General features: G+C 38.8%; 1 protein-coding gene across 8 annotated transcripts in view; it reads right to left on the bottom strand.

The window, feature by feature from the left end:
* Nucleotides 1-17,196, bottom strand: part of cpeb3 (cytoplasmic polyadenylation element binding protein 3) — a 50,104-nt gene that overhangs the window by 3,605 nt on the left and 29,303 nt on the right. For all 8 annotated transcript variants that reach the window (XM_034302714.2, XM_034302716.2, XM_034302715.2 and 5 more), the window contains 5 exons: nt 14,433-14,600; nt 12,334-12,423; nt 4,527-4,645; nt 3,847-3,961; nt 3,429-3,610 (listed from right to left, as the gene is read on the bottom strand). In XM_034302714.2, coding sequence (XP_034158605.2) covers nt 3,429-3,610; nt 3,847-3,961; nt 4,527-4,645; nt 12,334-12,423; nt 14,433-14,600 — 674 coding nt within the window. The remainder of the gene's footprint in view (nt 1-3,428; nt 3,611-3,846; nt 3,962-4,526; nt 4,646-12,333; nt 12,424-14,432; nt 14,601-17,196) is intronic.

The raw sequence follows: 17,196 nt of genomic DNA, 5'->3' as shown, positions 1-17,196 counted from the left end.
TCCGGCACATTCATGAAAATTCAGAATGCTAAGATCTGACTCGATGTTGGCATCGAAGTACGAATAAGAATAAACTGCATACATTCTCTAGTGTTTTAGTTATTATAATAATTATTTATTAAATCCAATGAAGAATTTATTCATTATGGATTCATAGTAATAATAATAATAATAATAATAATAATAATAATAATAATAACAATAATAACACCACCAATAATAATAATAATAATAATAATAATAATAATAGATTTTAATTTGTTTTTTGTTCTTGTTTTTTCTACATAATTAATAGTAAACTGCAAACATAAACTGCTTAAAATGTATTTCATATTTTCCATTGACTCATATGGGCTATTTACTAATTAATTAATTGATTAGGTTTTTTTTGTTTACTTGTATTATTATTATTATTATTATTATTATTATTATTATTATTATTATTATTTTAAATAATGATGCTTTTTCAAAGAAGACATATACCCCGGTAACGTATTTTCCAGTAACGTATTACTGTTGCAATGTTTCTTCATGTATTTATAACTTGGAATAATAACAATTACATCCTGAATCAAAACTTTTAATTAAGCATTTTTTCCCAGTTTATTCGTTGCATAACAGCCATCTAAGTTATTTGATTTAGGCATATATACTGGACGACCCCGTGTTCTAAATACAGACAACTGGCTGTCCAAACACCGTCACACTATTTTGATATAGAAAATATGTTTGATGTATGAAAATAACACATGTGAAGTTATAATTTGATTTTGTCCTCTGCGTTGAATCTGTTTCTGAGTTGAATCTGTTCATCCTCCAGAATTTTTTTTGCCTTTCACTCATTGTTTCATATCTTCGGATTTCTTTTGTTTAACTGAATTCAATTTTCCAGCTCGAAACTTGCTAGGTGTTTCCTTTATGTTACACGTCACAAAAGTGATTTCTGTAGTAAGGCTGGACATTATGCCAAAACAGCACACTGCAGACATTTCATTTAAAAAGATATTTAAATGAAATCCCCAATATGAATGACAATATTTAAGGTTTTTCTGACAAAGAACCAAAACAACAGAGTCACAATCTCAAAACTATAAGCTCAAAGTTTTTTTTATTCTAGTTACAAAAAGTTTTTAACAGCTATAAAATAGATTTAAACGTCCAATCCACTACTTGTTACTAGTAATAACAATATCTGAAATTATCATTATACCGTCCATCTCAGTATGTAATTGTATATGGCTTCTACTTGCACTGAGACAAAGTGATCACTTTAAGCTGGTTTCACCTGTAAATGTTCTGCTAATGTGCTAGGGTGTCGTGTGTGTGTGAGGAAAGTTCATTAGTGCATGCCCATGTTTAAGGAAAGACTAAAGTTTGAACAACTGTGCTACACTGCAGGATAAAACCTTGACATGCATCATTAATAAAATATGTAAAAAAAAAATAGACATTTTAATATTTTAGTGTGTGTGAAGCCAAGTTTTCACTGTTATACCACATTGGAAGTCTGCTCTCCTGCAACCTGGAACCCAATCCCTCTATAATTACAGGCTCAGACACCAAAAAACTATTAGTGCCAACACTGATTCCCAGACATAAACCTGAAACCTTGTTCAGTGTCCCATCACGTGGCCAAATGAAATGTCACGGTCACCTTTGTGACACACAGCTGCAAAAGTAATTACACCCGGCCTTTCCTTAAATATGACATCTCAAACAGCAAATCCAGCCTCTCACTGACTCATCAAAACCACCAAACAGAAATAAGCGAGGAAAAATTGAGGAGATGCAGATTGTAAAGTGAGGCCGGTGCAACACTCTCAGCAGGAGCTACAAATAAAACACAAGCGTAAGAAACTGAATGTACTGTAGGATGAAAGCAACTTGTTTTGGTGGAAAGCCAGAATTCAGTAATAAATGAAGACAATAGTACTTCCTAAAAGAGGCCAGAAGGTGATCAGATTCCCTCTCCCTCCCTCTCTCGCCCTCTCTCACACACACAATCTCAAGTCACTCTGTCCGGCCAGGCAGACTGCCAGTCTTCATCTGCACACCATCAGCTCTGTCCTATAGGACAACACGCTTAAAATAGAAAACTGCCCTACTGCATATGCATGCAAAAGCAAAGTTATAATTAGCCTGACTCTGTGTGTGTGTGTGTGTGTGTGTGTGTGTGTGTGTGTGCGCATGTGCGTGTGTGTCTTCAAATGGTTGTCAGTCATCCAGAAGCTGATGGTCAATCTGATTACATGCCTGCTTCATGCTTTCCATTCGTAATGCTGGAAGAGGAAATGACTGTGAGGTGATGAGAGCGTAGCAGAAGCCTGAATAAATGCCTGGAACTATACAGCTTTGTCTGGGATCGTCTATAAACTCTAAACTCCACACACACAGACACACACAGACACAGACACAGACACACACAGACACACACACGCACAGGGCCGTGTTAAACCAATGAGCTACCAGGATTACAGTCCAGGGCCACGCCCCTCTGCAGGGCTGCGCCCCTCTGCAGGGCCACTGCATAACATTAGCCATGACAGTAATGGCATTAATATAATATGAATTTTGAAAGTAAAAATAATAAATGTTGATAAATGGTCCTCTGAGGAAACTGGCTTGTTATGGGTTTGTTACACTGAAGCTTTATAGTTTGTAAGTGATAGAAATTTTGGGCTGGAGGTTTGAGAGTGAGGCACAAAGCAGAAAACAACATCGGCTGAGCCATTTAACCCTTTCACTGGAACACGATCTACTGAGAAGCACTGACTTCAGCAAACCAGAGAGGAAAGAATGAACGGAAGGAAAGGAGTAAAAAATGGAAAGAAGGCAAGGAATGAAAGAAGGAAAGAAAAGGAGGAAAGAAGCAAGGAAAGAAAGGAAGTAAGGAACAAAGGAAGAAAAAACAAAGAAAGGAGAAAAGTTAAGAAAGAAAGAAAGAAAGAAAGAAAGAGAAAAGGAAGGAGAGAAGGAAAGAGATGAGGAAGGAAGGAAGGATTACAGGGTCCAGTGGGAGTGGATATAGTGGCAGGCTGAGGTTGGAGGTTGGAGAATATAAGCACAGTGACTGGGGTGAGGTACAGAAACAGATATAATGCTCTGTTATATCCACTGCTGTGCTCTTAGTGTGGCTTTATGTTGGTTCATGTGTAAGATTCCTTCTGTATGGATTCCACTGTCCCACCCTGAACATGAGGGTGTTGCACGTATAAAAAAAAAATTAATAAAAAATCACTTTCACAAAATGCCAGGGTTCTGCTGGCCACACGTGCTTAATGCAGCCCTGACCACACGTTTCTGATACACATGGAAGTGTGTGGTGCTGTGCAAAATTTACCTCATACACAAGTAGAGTATGACAAAACAATTTGAAAAAGAATAGTAATAGTAGAAAAGCAGCACACGGCACGTTTGTCAGCACTCACCCGTTTGTCGATGTCGTTGTGCTGCAACTGGACGAATCGAGCGCTGATGGCAGCGATGTAGCTCTGCTGGTTAGAGAAGGCCACTCGACCTGCTCCTTTAGGATACTTCAGCTCAGGGTCAGTGTCAATGCCAGCATAGCACACACCTCCATACAGCCGGTCCATAATCATTGCCAACTCCACTACACACACACACACACACACACACACACACACACACACACACACACACACAGAGAGAGAGACAGAGAGACAGAGAGAGAGGTAAGAGACAGAGTTACATACAACGTAAAAGTTTAAAATTTTGCTCACCAAAGGTTTGCCTCCTTTCAGCTTACGGAAGCAAATAATATTTACAAAAAACTGAGGTACTGAATATAGAGACGCATCTGGAGAAAATCTGAACTCGTTCCCTCACCTGCGCGCAGAGGTCGAGGGACTCCTCCCACAAAGATGGTCTTGCGAGGGTCCAGAGGCTGAGAGCCGTCCATCACAAAGTCACTGTCGCTCAGATTCCACGGGCGGATCTGGACCTGAACAACAGAGAGAGTCTGTACTGAGTCTCGACTTCACAAAACAAACACTTTCTCAAGGAGTGTCTCTGTGAACGAGGAGTCAGTAAACTGTTCTCATGATCAGACTTTTCAAGTGTCCTTGCATGTCTAAGTGCTATGTGGAAGTGAGAATGCAGAGAGCTGTGCACTGATGCCAAGAGTGTTACACACAAACACAAAGGAACAAAATCACAAACACACACCAAAGGTACACTGCCAAGCTGATATTTACACCAACAACCAACCCAAGTCATTTAAGCAAAATAAAAATCATAAAGGTTTATACTTACACTGTTGCAATAAAGAACTTCTTTATAAGAACACTAAGTTATCTATTTATATATATATATATATATATATATACAGCTAATAAATGGTTAAATGTTAAATGTGCTACTTATGTGCTACTTAAGAAAACTTGCTTTCTATATATATATATATATATATATATATATATATATATATATATATATATATATATATATATATATATATATATATATATATATATATATTTCCATATATACATATGATTTTAACTCACTGGTTTGTCTTTAATAGTGGGGCTAGAGACGCACAAGTAGAGTTTTCCATCTTCCTCAATGCAGGCATCGATGAGAGCCTGAACGGAACTCTCTTCCTGGAAAAGCAGGAAGGCGTAACCTGTATGCGAGAGAGAGAGAGAGAGAGAGAGAGAGAGAGGTGACTCATGGTCAACTGTGGTCAATGGAAATTCAGTAAGATATGTTAGGGGTCAGAAACATCTCCATATCAGTTGTTTTGCGACACAAAACAAAGACCGGCTCTAGTTATTATTACTAATAACAGGCAAGTAATCTACAAGCAAATAAAAATATACGTTGCATTTAAAACATGAAAACAAATCAAAAATAATTATCATTACCATTACCACTTAGTTTTAATGGTAATGATAATTACCATTATCATTACCATTAAAACTAAGTGGAATACAACAAAAATACTGAAAATGTTAATATATGTAGTGAAACACTACTACAATTAATGATTTCTCTAAAGCACAACTGACGTATCTGGGCTGTGACTACACATCTGGATCCTGCAGTACGGCCATTACAACTAAAAATATGTCACGAAATACAAATTCTATTTATTAGACAATTCCTCCATAGAAACAGGACAAATAGAAACAGGACGAGGAACAAGAAAGAGAGAAAAATATAAAAGGAAAAAATAAAATACATGTTAAAACAAAACTACTCAAATCTTGGTATGAACTTCGTAGCCATCTTCCGGTGAAATCTCAATTTGTTAGTGATCCATGTCGATTTTTTAATTTTTTTTTACTAAAATGGCAACAAATCATCATGTTTTCATAACTCAAAATCAAGTGTTGTGCAAAGAAAAAGGGCTAAAAGAAACTGGCTCAGGGCCATGTGTCGTGTAAAAGTGCTGACTGTGCAGGTTTTCAGGCGTGTTCATGAGGGACAGGCTAGCGGAGGAATGCACAACCGTCATGTTTTACTCTCCGCATTCCACAGTAGAACCACCAGCGACGCAGAAACAGCGGGAGAGAGGAGGGAGGAAAATACTGAGTCAGCCAAGGAGTCACTGTGCAAAGAAAGGGCTGTGTGTGTGCAAGCACTTAAACAGAAGTGGATATGAAAGATAACTCAAAAAAAAAAAAAAAAAAAAAAAAAAAGGAAAGAAAAGTAAAGGACCGTCATCTCATGACACTCCTGATGCCATGACAGCCAATAGTTCTAGTACGTTAACTTTCTAGGAACAACTCATTCAGAGAAACTCGTATGGTGGACAACTACATCATCTACAGCTAATAAATGGTTAAATGTTAAATGTGCTACTTAAGAAAACTTGTTTTCTGTAAGGATATGTTTATTAAACATTTAGGGAAGGAGTCTCGAGTGTCAGCGCTTTGTAACTGTCAGCAAGTTTTCCACCAAAGCAGAGTCTTCGGATGGAGGCGTTTACACTTTCCACTTTCTTGTTAACATGACAAGCTGCATTGTTTTTGGTTTTTTTTGTCTTATTAAGTTAAAAAAAAAAGAATAAGAGAGAGGCTGGTCATGGATTAACTGTTTGTAGCTGCTATAAAGCAAGTGATAAGAGGAACTAACTTGCCTTGCAGATGTTCCTCCACATTAAATGCACAACGTCATTCATTAACAAATTGAAAAATTGAAATTGTTGGCAATTCTCTGTGGAATAAGAGGAATAAAACACTACAGGACAAGCTGTTATAGGAAAATAATCAACTTCAAGTTGGTGACAGCGTTCTTTTTCATGTCGTGCTACATCACATCAATGTGCCGTGGATTATTTTCCTATAACAACATGTTCCATCATGTTTAATTCCTTATTAATGAGCCTGGCTAGACACACGAATCATGAACTTTATGTACTTGGAGTGGCATAATTTGAGATTTCAAATTAAGATTGAACAATGAGCTCTGTCAAATCAAATCAACCTCATTGTAATTACATTGTAATGTAATTAATTTGGGTGTAGACACGCCAAGCACAGAGAGATTGCTCAAGTCTCACTGACGTGTATCCAGGCTATCAAGTATCAATGGTAGTTTGGGCAAATTCCACATACTGTATCCTGTCCAAATCCTGTCAAATTCCACAAAAATTACATTCCTGAACTTCTTCTGGTGAGCCTAACCCAGCTCAAATAATGCTCGAATATGACTGTTGCCTGACAGTGAAATTGTTAGAGAGACAGAGAGAGAGAGAGAGAGAGAGAGAGAGAGAGACTTTGGGTGTATGTAAGTGAATGTCCTCTAAAAGCCTGCAGTCTGAGAATGGGGAACAGGGCCAAGGCAGCAGGGAGCCGCTTGGGAAGAAAGGAACACCATGTTCTGTCCAAACAAGAAAGAGGGCAGGAAGAAGAAATAAAATGAACACAAAATACAAGTAAGTTCTAAATAAGTCAACCAGAGAGTGACATGGACCGTAAAATCAGCCCAAAGCTCAAGAGATTTACAATGATATCCAGAGAAGCAAAAAGGTGAAGAAAAGCAAAAACTAAAAAAAAAAAGACAGCGGGAACACAGCGGAAGGCAAGTACAAGAATAGAAAAAGCTGAAAGTGTTTGGGGTAGCAAGGCTAGACACAGTGTCTTTTCAAATACTCCCAAGTGGCGCAACAGAAAAACTTTTGCACTATCATGGGGAAATTGCGAGGTTTAATCCTGACGACACCAGGGCCAAGCAAGTCCAGCAAGGCCGGGAGTCCAGAGGAGCAAAACTAGCTGTGTTCTCTGGAGGGAGGGACGGAATCTCGCTGTCAATCAGAGCAACACTGACCAATGATTTCATGTACACAAAAGAGGGCAGTTAGCGTCCGCTCCAAGCTGTGAGCAGCTATTTGAATAGATGTTCACATGAGAAGAACATCACAGAAGCTTCATGTGTTTCAAAGGAAGAATGAGCGATAGAAGAGAATCAGCTAGCAATCGAGAACTGGCAATGACCAAATTTGGGATTTAAAAAAAAAAACAAAAAAAAAACTTCCCTCTCCCACACACACGTGAGCACACACACACATGCGCACTCACACACACACACACACACACACACACACACACACATATATACAGTGCCTACAGTCTGCCAAGTCAGCAGAGTTTCACATGATCAGTGAAGCGTCTGAGTGACCCTGGGCTTTGACATTATAAATCCTTATTTGTGTGCGTGTGTGCGCGTGGGTGCATGGGTGTGTGCGCGCGTGTGTGTTCTGAGGCTGTGTGTGTTTTGAGGCTATGCTAAAGCTTCTAAATGTGTGAACATGAAACTCACAGGCTATTTGGTAAGAGAGAACAGCTGTGCTACTGTGTGCAGGGTGGTTAGATGATCCACTGCAGAGTTCTCTCTCTCTCACTCACTCACTCTCTCTCTCTCTCTCTCTCTCTCACTCTCACTCTCACTCTCACACACACACACACACACACACACACACACACACACACAGCATAGCACAGTAGCTTGTGCTTGAGATTTACGGCTTTACCACTCAAGTGCACACATGTTCATACACAGTAGGTACGGCAGATTTCAAGGCACTCCGATTTTCATAATACTTCAAAGGCCAAAAAAACCCCAAAAAATCCACATTCAAATGTTCAAGATGTTCTAGATTTCCTAATGCAAGTGTATCGAAACATTTCTGAATAAATTCATTTACACCAATTTTCTAATTAAATATATAAAAAAATGAAAAGTGCCCTGAAAATGATATTGCATATAAGTTCATTTTTAACCAGCCCCTGTGCATGAATCTCTCATTCTAATAGAAATATGATGCTCTTATACTCAAGATAATGAGCAAAGGTTGTAAATAGGAAGCCGTTTGAGATTCAGCCGAACTGTGGAAATTACTTCAGTGAGGACAGGAGTGCTCTCCTCTACTCATCTGTCCAGATTTATAGCATGGAGGAGGAAGTGGAACTAATGCTCAAACAGCACAAAGCAAAAAGCCCTTAAAGTCAGTACACTGTAGCAGACAACCTGATCACACGTCTGGTAGAAAACACACAGCCACGTTGACAAAGTACAGCGTGAGTGAGCATGGCCTGACTACACAAACAGACTGATAAAGAAAACATGGCTTCTAAAAGAGGAGAGACAGCCAGCAGTGCAGCAGAGACGCTGTCAGACAGAGCTGCACTGTTTGGGCAAAAAAAAAAAAAAAAAGGCAAGATTTAGTGTGAGAAGTACTTTAACAACCTGAAATGACATTCAAGCATCTTTGAGAATGTGCTACAGTTCCTCAGCACACTTCGCTTGTATTACTTCCTTTTGTTTTTTTCAGGTAAAATCTAAGGCAGTCTAAATTACTTTTTTTTTTTAAATCAGGAAAATGGTCTATAACTTTATTTAATAAAACACAAAAAATGTTTAGTTCTTTTGGAAAATAAATGTTTCAATATGTACATTTTGCTCTTTCTCTGACACATTAATGCAGAAGATACAAAATAAACATTAAAGACAAATATTATAAAAGAATTAATGGGTGACAGACTTTTGCACATTTTTGTTTCGATATAAATAATAATTATGCATAAATATTACATATCATTCCACTTCTCTGTTCATGCATAGGCCTACTAATGCAGAAAATGTGAAAGTACTAAAGTGCAGAATCAGTCTGTAATAAATTCTAACATCAAATATTTGAACTATAAAATATTTTTGTGAATATTACTTCTTTCCTGTTTAAATAAAAACACTTTTTGCTTGTAACCCCTTATATAAAACGTGATTTTAATATTTAGTTGGCTGAACACAACACATACACTGGCAGTAACCTAATGATCTGGATCTGATGAGAGAACTGAGAAGTTCAGCACTGGAAACCCAAAGATAAATATGTACTATGAGAATGGCACACAGCTCGAAAGAAAGTTCTGGAAATGCTGCCAGCTTTGCCAGTGCCTTCAGGCACAACATACTGAGCTACAATCTGAAGTAGCCTGTTGTTAGTCTCACTCCATTCTGTGTGCAGTGATTAAGTCAGTTACCCTTTCACTGAACACTGCAACCTGTTCCAAGAGTGATTCAAAATACACACACATATCTGAAAACCATATGGCAAGTTGGGTATTGCTTCTTGCCCAAGTGGTGCAGAGCCACACTATGAGTCAGTGAGTCACACTGGGAGCAGCTTCACACGGGCACGGAGACAGGAGTGATCGTTTTACACAGCATGTCATGGAGAAGTGTGCAGGATCTTCCATTCGCTAAGCCTGCACTTTTTAATAAGGGAAGAGATTAATGACCACTGGACGACTCCCACATCTGCAAGGGTCAGACTACTGCAAGATACCAAGTGAATAAACACTTGCACAGTATACATATAATACAAACATACACACACTGCCCACACAATCACTCTAAGATAAAATAGGTTTAGTCACACAACAAAGTACACATTGTAAATCACTATAAGTAGAGCTCAAGGATACAAGTGTTTAAGAGAGTTTAAGATGAGGTGCAACTCCATATCAGTGGACTAGCCTGCTGCTAGCCTCAGCAGGGAACTCTTTCCTGTCACACAACTCCAGATCACATGACTCCCCTACAAGGACACTGCTTTCTGTATAGCTCCAAACACACAGCTATTTTAGACGCATGTTTTTGAATTCCAAAAAAGGAGCAAGTGATGGAAAAGAGAGATGGAAAGAAACAGGAATTCTTTTCAGGCCTTCCCCAGATGCAGCACATTAGCCTCAGGCTGAGGAATGTGAGTCACATCCAGGACTGTGTTAATAGTTTCCTTGATATGACACATGGAGTGTTATGGAGGACTCTCTCTGAGATGACGCAGGTTCTGGCCCACGAGCTGAGCTCTGATCACCTGGCCAAGCCAAACTCTCTTCCAATGAAGCAATCACTCAAGGAACTGAGCACAAACAATCCTCCTTACCAGCTACACCTGCAGGATGGGTGTGTGTGTGTGTGTGTGTGTGTGTGTGTGTGTGTGTGTGTGTCTGGGAGACAGACAGCCTGTGTTTTGCCATCTTGAGCATGCTTGCCTAGAAGTGTCTGTGCATGCCACTGCCACAGTGCAGGCTGTTTTTGTTTTATTCACAAGAGATGCATGAGGTGCATTAATAACTGTCAAAAAAAGAAATATGTTTTTCGGTTTCAAAAATGAGCCATGATGTGCTGTAGAGCGCAAATAGCCTTATTCCCATTAAAATGGAATTCCTATGGTGTAGCTCTATTTTCAGCATTGTTATCTGATCACACTGCAACACTTTGTAATAACTGTGTGAATTTGAAAAGGTGAATTCAATTAAATTCAGTTTTATTTACAGTACAGCGCTCTTCACAATAGACATCGTCACAAAGCAGCAAAGAAAAACTCCCTGAGACGTCATGAAGAAGAAACGCTGAGAGGAACCAGACTCAAAGATAACCCGTCCTCTTCTGGGTGACACTGGATAATGCGATTACGAGTCATTACTGTCCCACAACTGTACGCCATAAAGTCAAGCAGTGTTAAGTGTATTGAAAGGATCTTCAGCATGGGCATAGTCATTTTTATATTTCGTTAGAGTTCAGTACAACAGTATACAGTACAATACAATTTGTGTCCCTAAAATTTGGGTAAGGTTCTGTGAAGGTATGTGGGGACCATAGAATTCTTGTGGTTTAGAGGTATGGTCGGCTCTGGTGGGTAATTTTCTAGAGCGGGGGTTCTGAACTCCAGGCATGGGGACCCCCTGCCCTGCACAGTTTGAAGTTCTCCTACTGGTGAAACACCTGATCAGCTAATTATGCCCTTAATGAGATTTGCCAGGTGAGTTGAGGGTAGGACAAACAATACAGGCAGGTGGTTCCTAGGACTGTTGCTGAGAAGCCCAGGTATAGAGGGACGGTAGGTTCTGGTGGTTTACAGTGTAGAGGGACAGCAGGCTTCTGTGAACAGATATAGGGACCATAGGCTTCCATAAGATTCTTGTTGTTTTAAAGGACAGTATGCTCTGGGGGTAACAATGTAGATTGATGGCAGGCTCAAGCTCTGTTCTGGTAGGTGACAATGTAGGGGGACAAAAAGCTTTTTGGGTAACATTATAAAGTGATGGGAAGTTCTGGTGGGTAATGGTGTAGAGGGATGGTAGGCTCTGGTGGGTAATAGTGTAGAGGAACAATAGACTCTGGTTGGTAACATTGTAAAGGAATCATAGGCTCTGTTGGGTAGGAGTGTAGAGGAATGGCAGGCTCCAGTGGGTAACTGTGTATGGGGACATAAAAGCTATGGTGCGTAAGAATGTAGAGGGATGGTAAGCTCTGGTAGGTAACAGTGTAGTGGTATGGGTAGAGGGTGATTGGTAAAACTACAGAGGCATGGCCTTGTAGGGGGCTAAAAGCTATGGTGGGTGATGGTGCAGAGTACAGGTTCCCAACCCTGGTCCCAGAGAACCCCCTGTTCCACACATTTTACTGTTTTCCCTCCTCTAACACTAACACACCTAATTCAACTAATCAGCTAATTAACTATTGTTCCTGAGTAGAAGTGGGTGTGTTAGAGCAGGAAAAACATTCAACTGTTCAGAACAGGGGGTACTCCAGGACCAGAGTTGGGAACTTTTGGTGTAGCAGGATGGCAGGCTCTGGTGGATAAAAATGTAAAAGGATAACAGTATAAAGGTCTGGTGGATAGCAGTGTGTATGGAAGGTAAGACATAATGGCTATGGTCAATCATAATTGAGGGATTTCAGCATCTGCTGGACATTAGGCAGTTTAATACAGAGAGACCTTAAGTTCTGGTAGATGTTGTTGAAGGATAGTAGACTCTAGTGGAGGGACAGTAAGCTTCAGTCTCGTATCACTGTTCTTACCTTTAGGAGGAAAGTAGGACTTGCTTTCTGCTTTATGGGGCCAGTCCACCACCAGGTGTCCATAGCGACGGAAACTATTGGTGATCTCATCTATGTGGAGGGGAAAAATAAAAGGAGAATTTAGGACAAAGCCCATGACTTAGACATCATAAAACAAAGTAACTATGGTTTCTTCTGAAGCCATGTCTGGGACATTGGCATGCATTAGACCTGTTCTAGCCATGTAAAATAACAACCTGATTTCTCTGTAGGACACTCTCAGCTAGGACTAAAAGTGCTATCAACACTGACCATGAAAGCATTTCAAACAAAGAGAAAGGGATTACAAAAAAAAAATTCCCTTTTTAATTAAAATATTATGTGCCATCATAATACAAAGCCTGCTGATGAGCCAGCTATGTAAAAATGCATACTATTTATCAGTTCAGTATGCCAGGTTCAACCTTCAGAAAAGACAAAGAAATGCTAGCCACGTATGTAATTGTGGTTATTGTGGTTTTCACCTGGGTAACCTATGCCATGAGGAATCTAACTGGAAATGACTGGAAATGACTGGAAATGACTGCTGCACTGATGCTACTCATAGGGGTGACCTTGCAGAAACTGGAGAAATTGCACGGTCGTGTATTCAGGAGCACATCAGTGGCAATTAGTGGTGTATCTTAGTGGTGATTCACTCCAAGGGCCAAACCTAAAGGAGTGACCCTGATATGTCCCTTTTGTCCCTTTTGGTACAGCAGATCGACTTGGGGAGAGAGCTGCCAAGGTGTTCTGACCACTAGTGAAAAACAAGGTCTTGCTGCCAGCTAGGGGCCTAGTTGTTGACGTATTTGCTGAATTCTCTGAAATGTGGAAAGAATTAGCAAGAGACTTTGCAAGGCATATAATAGGTGGGAAAGGGGTGAATGGAAGGAATCCCAATTCCTTCAGTATTGAGTTAGCTGAATCCAGCTATTGCAAATATTGTGCCATACATCACTTTGGAAATTGTTGCAATGTCTCTGCATACAAGAAGGTATTTAGGTAATGTCCCCATACATAAAGGAAATTAACACTTTATACTCACACATTTTATATATATATATATAAAATGTGTGAGTATAAAGTGTTATAAAGTATTATAAAGTATATATATATATATATATATATATATATATATATATATATATATATATATATATATATATATATATATATATATGTATGTATAAAATATTTTTTTCCCTGATACTCTTTAACAATGCCTTTGACAAAAGAAGAATGTATAGAAATCATTCTCATGGCTGGATTGGGAAGCTGTCGCAAGCACCAACCGAGAAGTGGACATCCACAAACATCCTCTGATGAAGGCACAACCAACACGGTGCTGGCATATATAGTCCCCTATGTATGGAGACTTTTGGGACTCCCTGTAGAAACACTCAGTTCAATTCAATTCAATTTTATTTATATAGTGCTTTTAACAATGGACACTGCCATAAAAACCTCCCTGAGGTGATAAGAGGAAGAAACCTTGAGAGGAACCAGACTCAAAAGGGAATCCATCCTCAGCTGGGTGACATGTGATAGTGCAGTTATCTATAAAATCTATAAAACTATTATTTACAAGATCTGTGGACTTTCTTTAAAAAAAAAGTAAAAACAGGCATGGTACGCAACTGCCAACCTAGTAATGTAATAGCCTCTTTCGCTAGTCAATGCTGGTCAGCTGGTTCGAATGGGTTTTTTCCATTTAGAAACACTTTTGGCAGCTTGCCAGGTTGAGATTATCTTTCTTTTCCTTGATAAGTTTTTTACGATGTTTACAGAGCAATTTAGCAAAAAAGAACTCTAATGACTGAATAACGAATTTGATTTATATAAAAAGTAGACATCCTAGAAAGAAAAACAGACAGTCTTATCAGAGTATATGATTTGGTATCTGAAAAGACTGAGAAGACTTTCAAAATTAGTCTATGTAAAAGCTCTGTCCTCTTTTATCTAAAAGGCTGAATAATTCATTTTCTATCATTTTCAAAGGGGATAAAAGTCCATTTGTTTGAGTGTCCCAATGAGTACCTCATTTTACATGACATAACAGTGATTTGTATGCCAGATACCTTCATCTATGTCTGGAGGCAGTCCACCAACAAAGACCTTCCTGGAATAACGCTCCATCCTCTCACCGTTCTGACAGCGAGTGGGGGAGTTCAGCCCCGGAGTGAGAGACTGATCTCCATGAGCATCATCCAAAAAGCCATCCTCGAAAGGAAACAGTGATGAGCGACCTACACACACACACACACACACACAGAGAGAAACAGAGACAAAGAGACAGAGAGACAGAAAGAAGGACAGAGAGCACAAAAGGGGATGAAAGAATGTGAGGTTGAAAAAAAAGGTAAGAAAAAGAGAAGGAGAACATTGTGGTTATTCATCTCATTTGTAATTAGTTCATTAAACAAACAACCAAGAAGAAAAGAGCTGTAAAGAGCTAATGTCTTTCCAGAAAAATACATTAATGTAGTGAAATTAAATTACACACACAACCCTGCTATAGCTGGGTGAGATGCCAGTGAGGTGAATTACTTTGGATTCTATTTATTTGCTTTTCATCTGGGAGTGCTAGCTTTCAGACTCTGAACACAACATCAGAGTTCTCAGCTGAAAAGCAGAGCAGAGAAAAGGCCCAGACCACTGAGGTTCAGTGTGAGCAGGAAAATTACACAGCGGGCTGGGAAACTGGGTTATGCCAGGAGTTGATTAACACTGCAGTGCTGGTTAAAAGCAAATCTTTACACAAATCCAATCTAATGAAAATCACATCTAAGAGAGAACTGTCAAAAAAACATTTAAACAAATACATACATACAGTGCAGCATTATAGAAATGTATATTTATTGCTAAGCCCTTCCCAAAGGTTGAATGATGTAGACTATACGGTAGACATTTAGCATCACTTTTCCAAGTACTTTAAGCATTTTAGGATGAAAACCAGTCAGTGTGCTTTCATGGTCAACATGAATGGCCAAGCTTCAACATGTGACTTGCTTTTATATGTGTGTTTGTGTGTATGAAGTAGGCAATATGGTACTTTCATATAGATAGATGATAAATATTACAGTATTTCGGGGTGCTAAAAAAGATGCAGCAAAACAGCAGATTTAAGCATCAAGAAGATTTTGAAAATAATACCAAAAGTGTCAATTAGGGCCGCACAATGCATCATTTAATCACTGGTCTTTACAATACTACTATATGCGAATAATCTCTCTTACAAACCACAGGAAAAGAATCCAAATAAGTTTTCTGTGGATGTTAAGATAAATCGTGGCTTTGGCATGATCCAGTAAATAGAGCAGAAATGAAAGCCAAACCGTCTTTATTAACATTACAGGTTCATCGGTTTGTTTCAACATATTATAAGGATTACTCGGGTCACGATGCACAGGAATATAATAGCAACATGCTGTTTTTGCCCATATCCTGCAGCCCTAGTTTTGACATTTTTAACATTTACTATAATAAATTTTATTTTCCGTTGTTAAATAATGACCTCAAAGCAGCTACTAGTCAGTCAATTTTACAAAAGTACTACCAATGGGCCTCATGTATCAAGCTGGATATGCACAGATTTATTTGTGACTCGTAGAAACATTTATACAAAAAATTTGATATTCAGAAAAATCCCACAATTTCAGAAAAAAAATGTTCGTATCCTTCTAAATTAACGAGAGCTTGCCAACATAAATCTATAAAGTAAGACAAACAAGACCAGTTATTCAGTTAAGAGGAAATGCTGCCGTATAAAAGGAGGACGTGGTACAATGGATCAGCGTATAAAATGGCTCCTTCACAACACTGTTAGAGCTAGCACTAAGTGACCGATAAGTGACCGATCTGGTATGTCTTAAGCTGCAATGTGCCACATGATCCCTGGTGTGCTGCAGACTACCCGCTTCCTATAACACCCTCCTGCTTTTCAAACATGGCATCGGGGAGGGGCGAGGGATCTCTGGCAAAGAGTCGCAGACACACTTTGTTTTGAATAAAAAAAAAATAATAATAATTAAAATAACAGTTTTCCTGCGTGATGTGCTTGGTGTCAACAATCACCTGGGTACAGTAGATATATATTATCCCCATTTTCATATAAACCATTTTCTTTTCACATCGTTAAATTCAAATCTAATTCACCTTTTCTTTAATGTGGCTCCAGATTTTAACCTTTTCATGTGCTCTATAGTGGCCATATAGTGTTTTTTTACTGGCGTAGATGTGAGTAAAATACTTCTACTTTATTTTTGCCATTCACTCATCCTTTCAGCTCTGTGAGCTTTGCCTTTTATGCAGTTTTGTGGGTGTCAATAAATGCAAATCAGCTGTTTTTGAAAGCGCCTTGTAATTTACAGGTGATTGGCATCCATCAATATACATACTTGAATATGAAAACTAGTGTTTTCAAAACTTTTTTAGTACAATTTGGCATTTACACACATCACTAAAAGATTGATAAATGAGGCCCATTGTCCATGATACTATAACATAATTTATCGATTTGATTTCATCCTACTCAGCCTTGTGTGCATGTGTGCGTATGTGCATGTGTGTGTGTGTGTGTGTGTGTGTGTGTGTGGGCCATCAGGGCAAATCACAAAGCACTTTGTTAAGCATGAAAAACACAATGACTAAGGCAAAAAGTAAGATGATTGTCCAGCAATTTTCTCCTCTTAGAAAAAAAAAAAAAAAAAAACAGGAAATATAACACTCAAGCCCCATATTAGGAAATGAACAGTTAAAATTTCCTTCCCACCAACATGATTATATGTATTGATAATGATATAAACTATAATCCAGAGAAGGGTATGAATTAATAAGACATCA

This window comes from Pangasianodon hypophthalmus, chromosome 3, assembly GCF_027358585.1.
Source record: "Pangasianodon hypophthalmus isolate fPanHyp1 chromosome 3, fPanHyp1.pri, whole genome shotgun sequence".
NCBI classification, from domain to species: domain Eukaryota; kingdom Metazoa; phylum Chordata; class Actinopteri; order Siluriformes; family Pangasiidae; genus Pangasianodon; species Pangasianodon hypophthalmus.
Note: the sequence above shows the minus strand (reverse complement) of the source record. Positions and strands in the feature narration are given on the sequence as shown.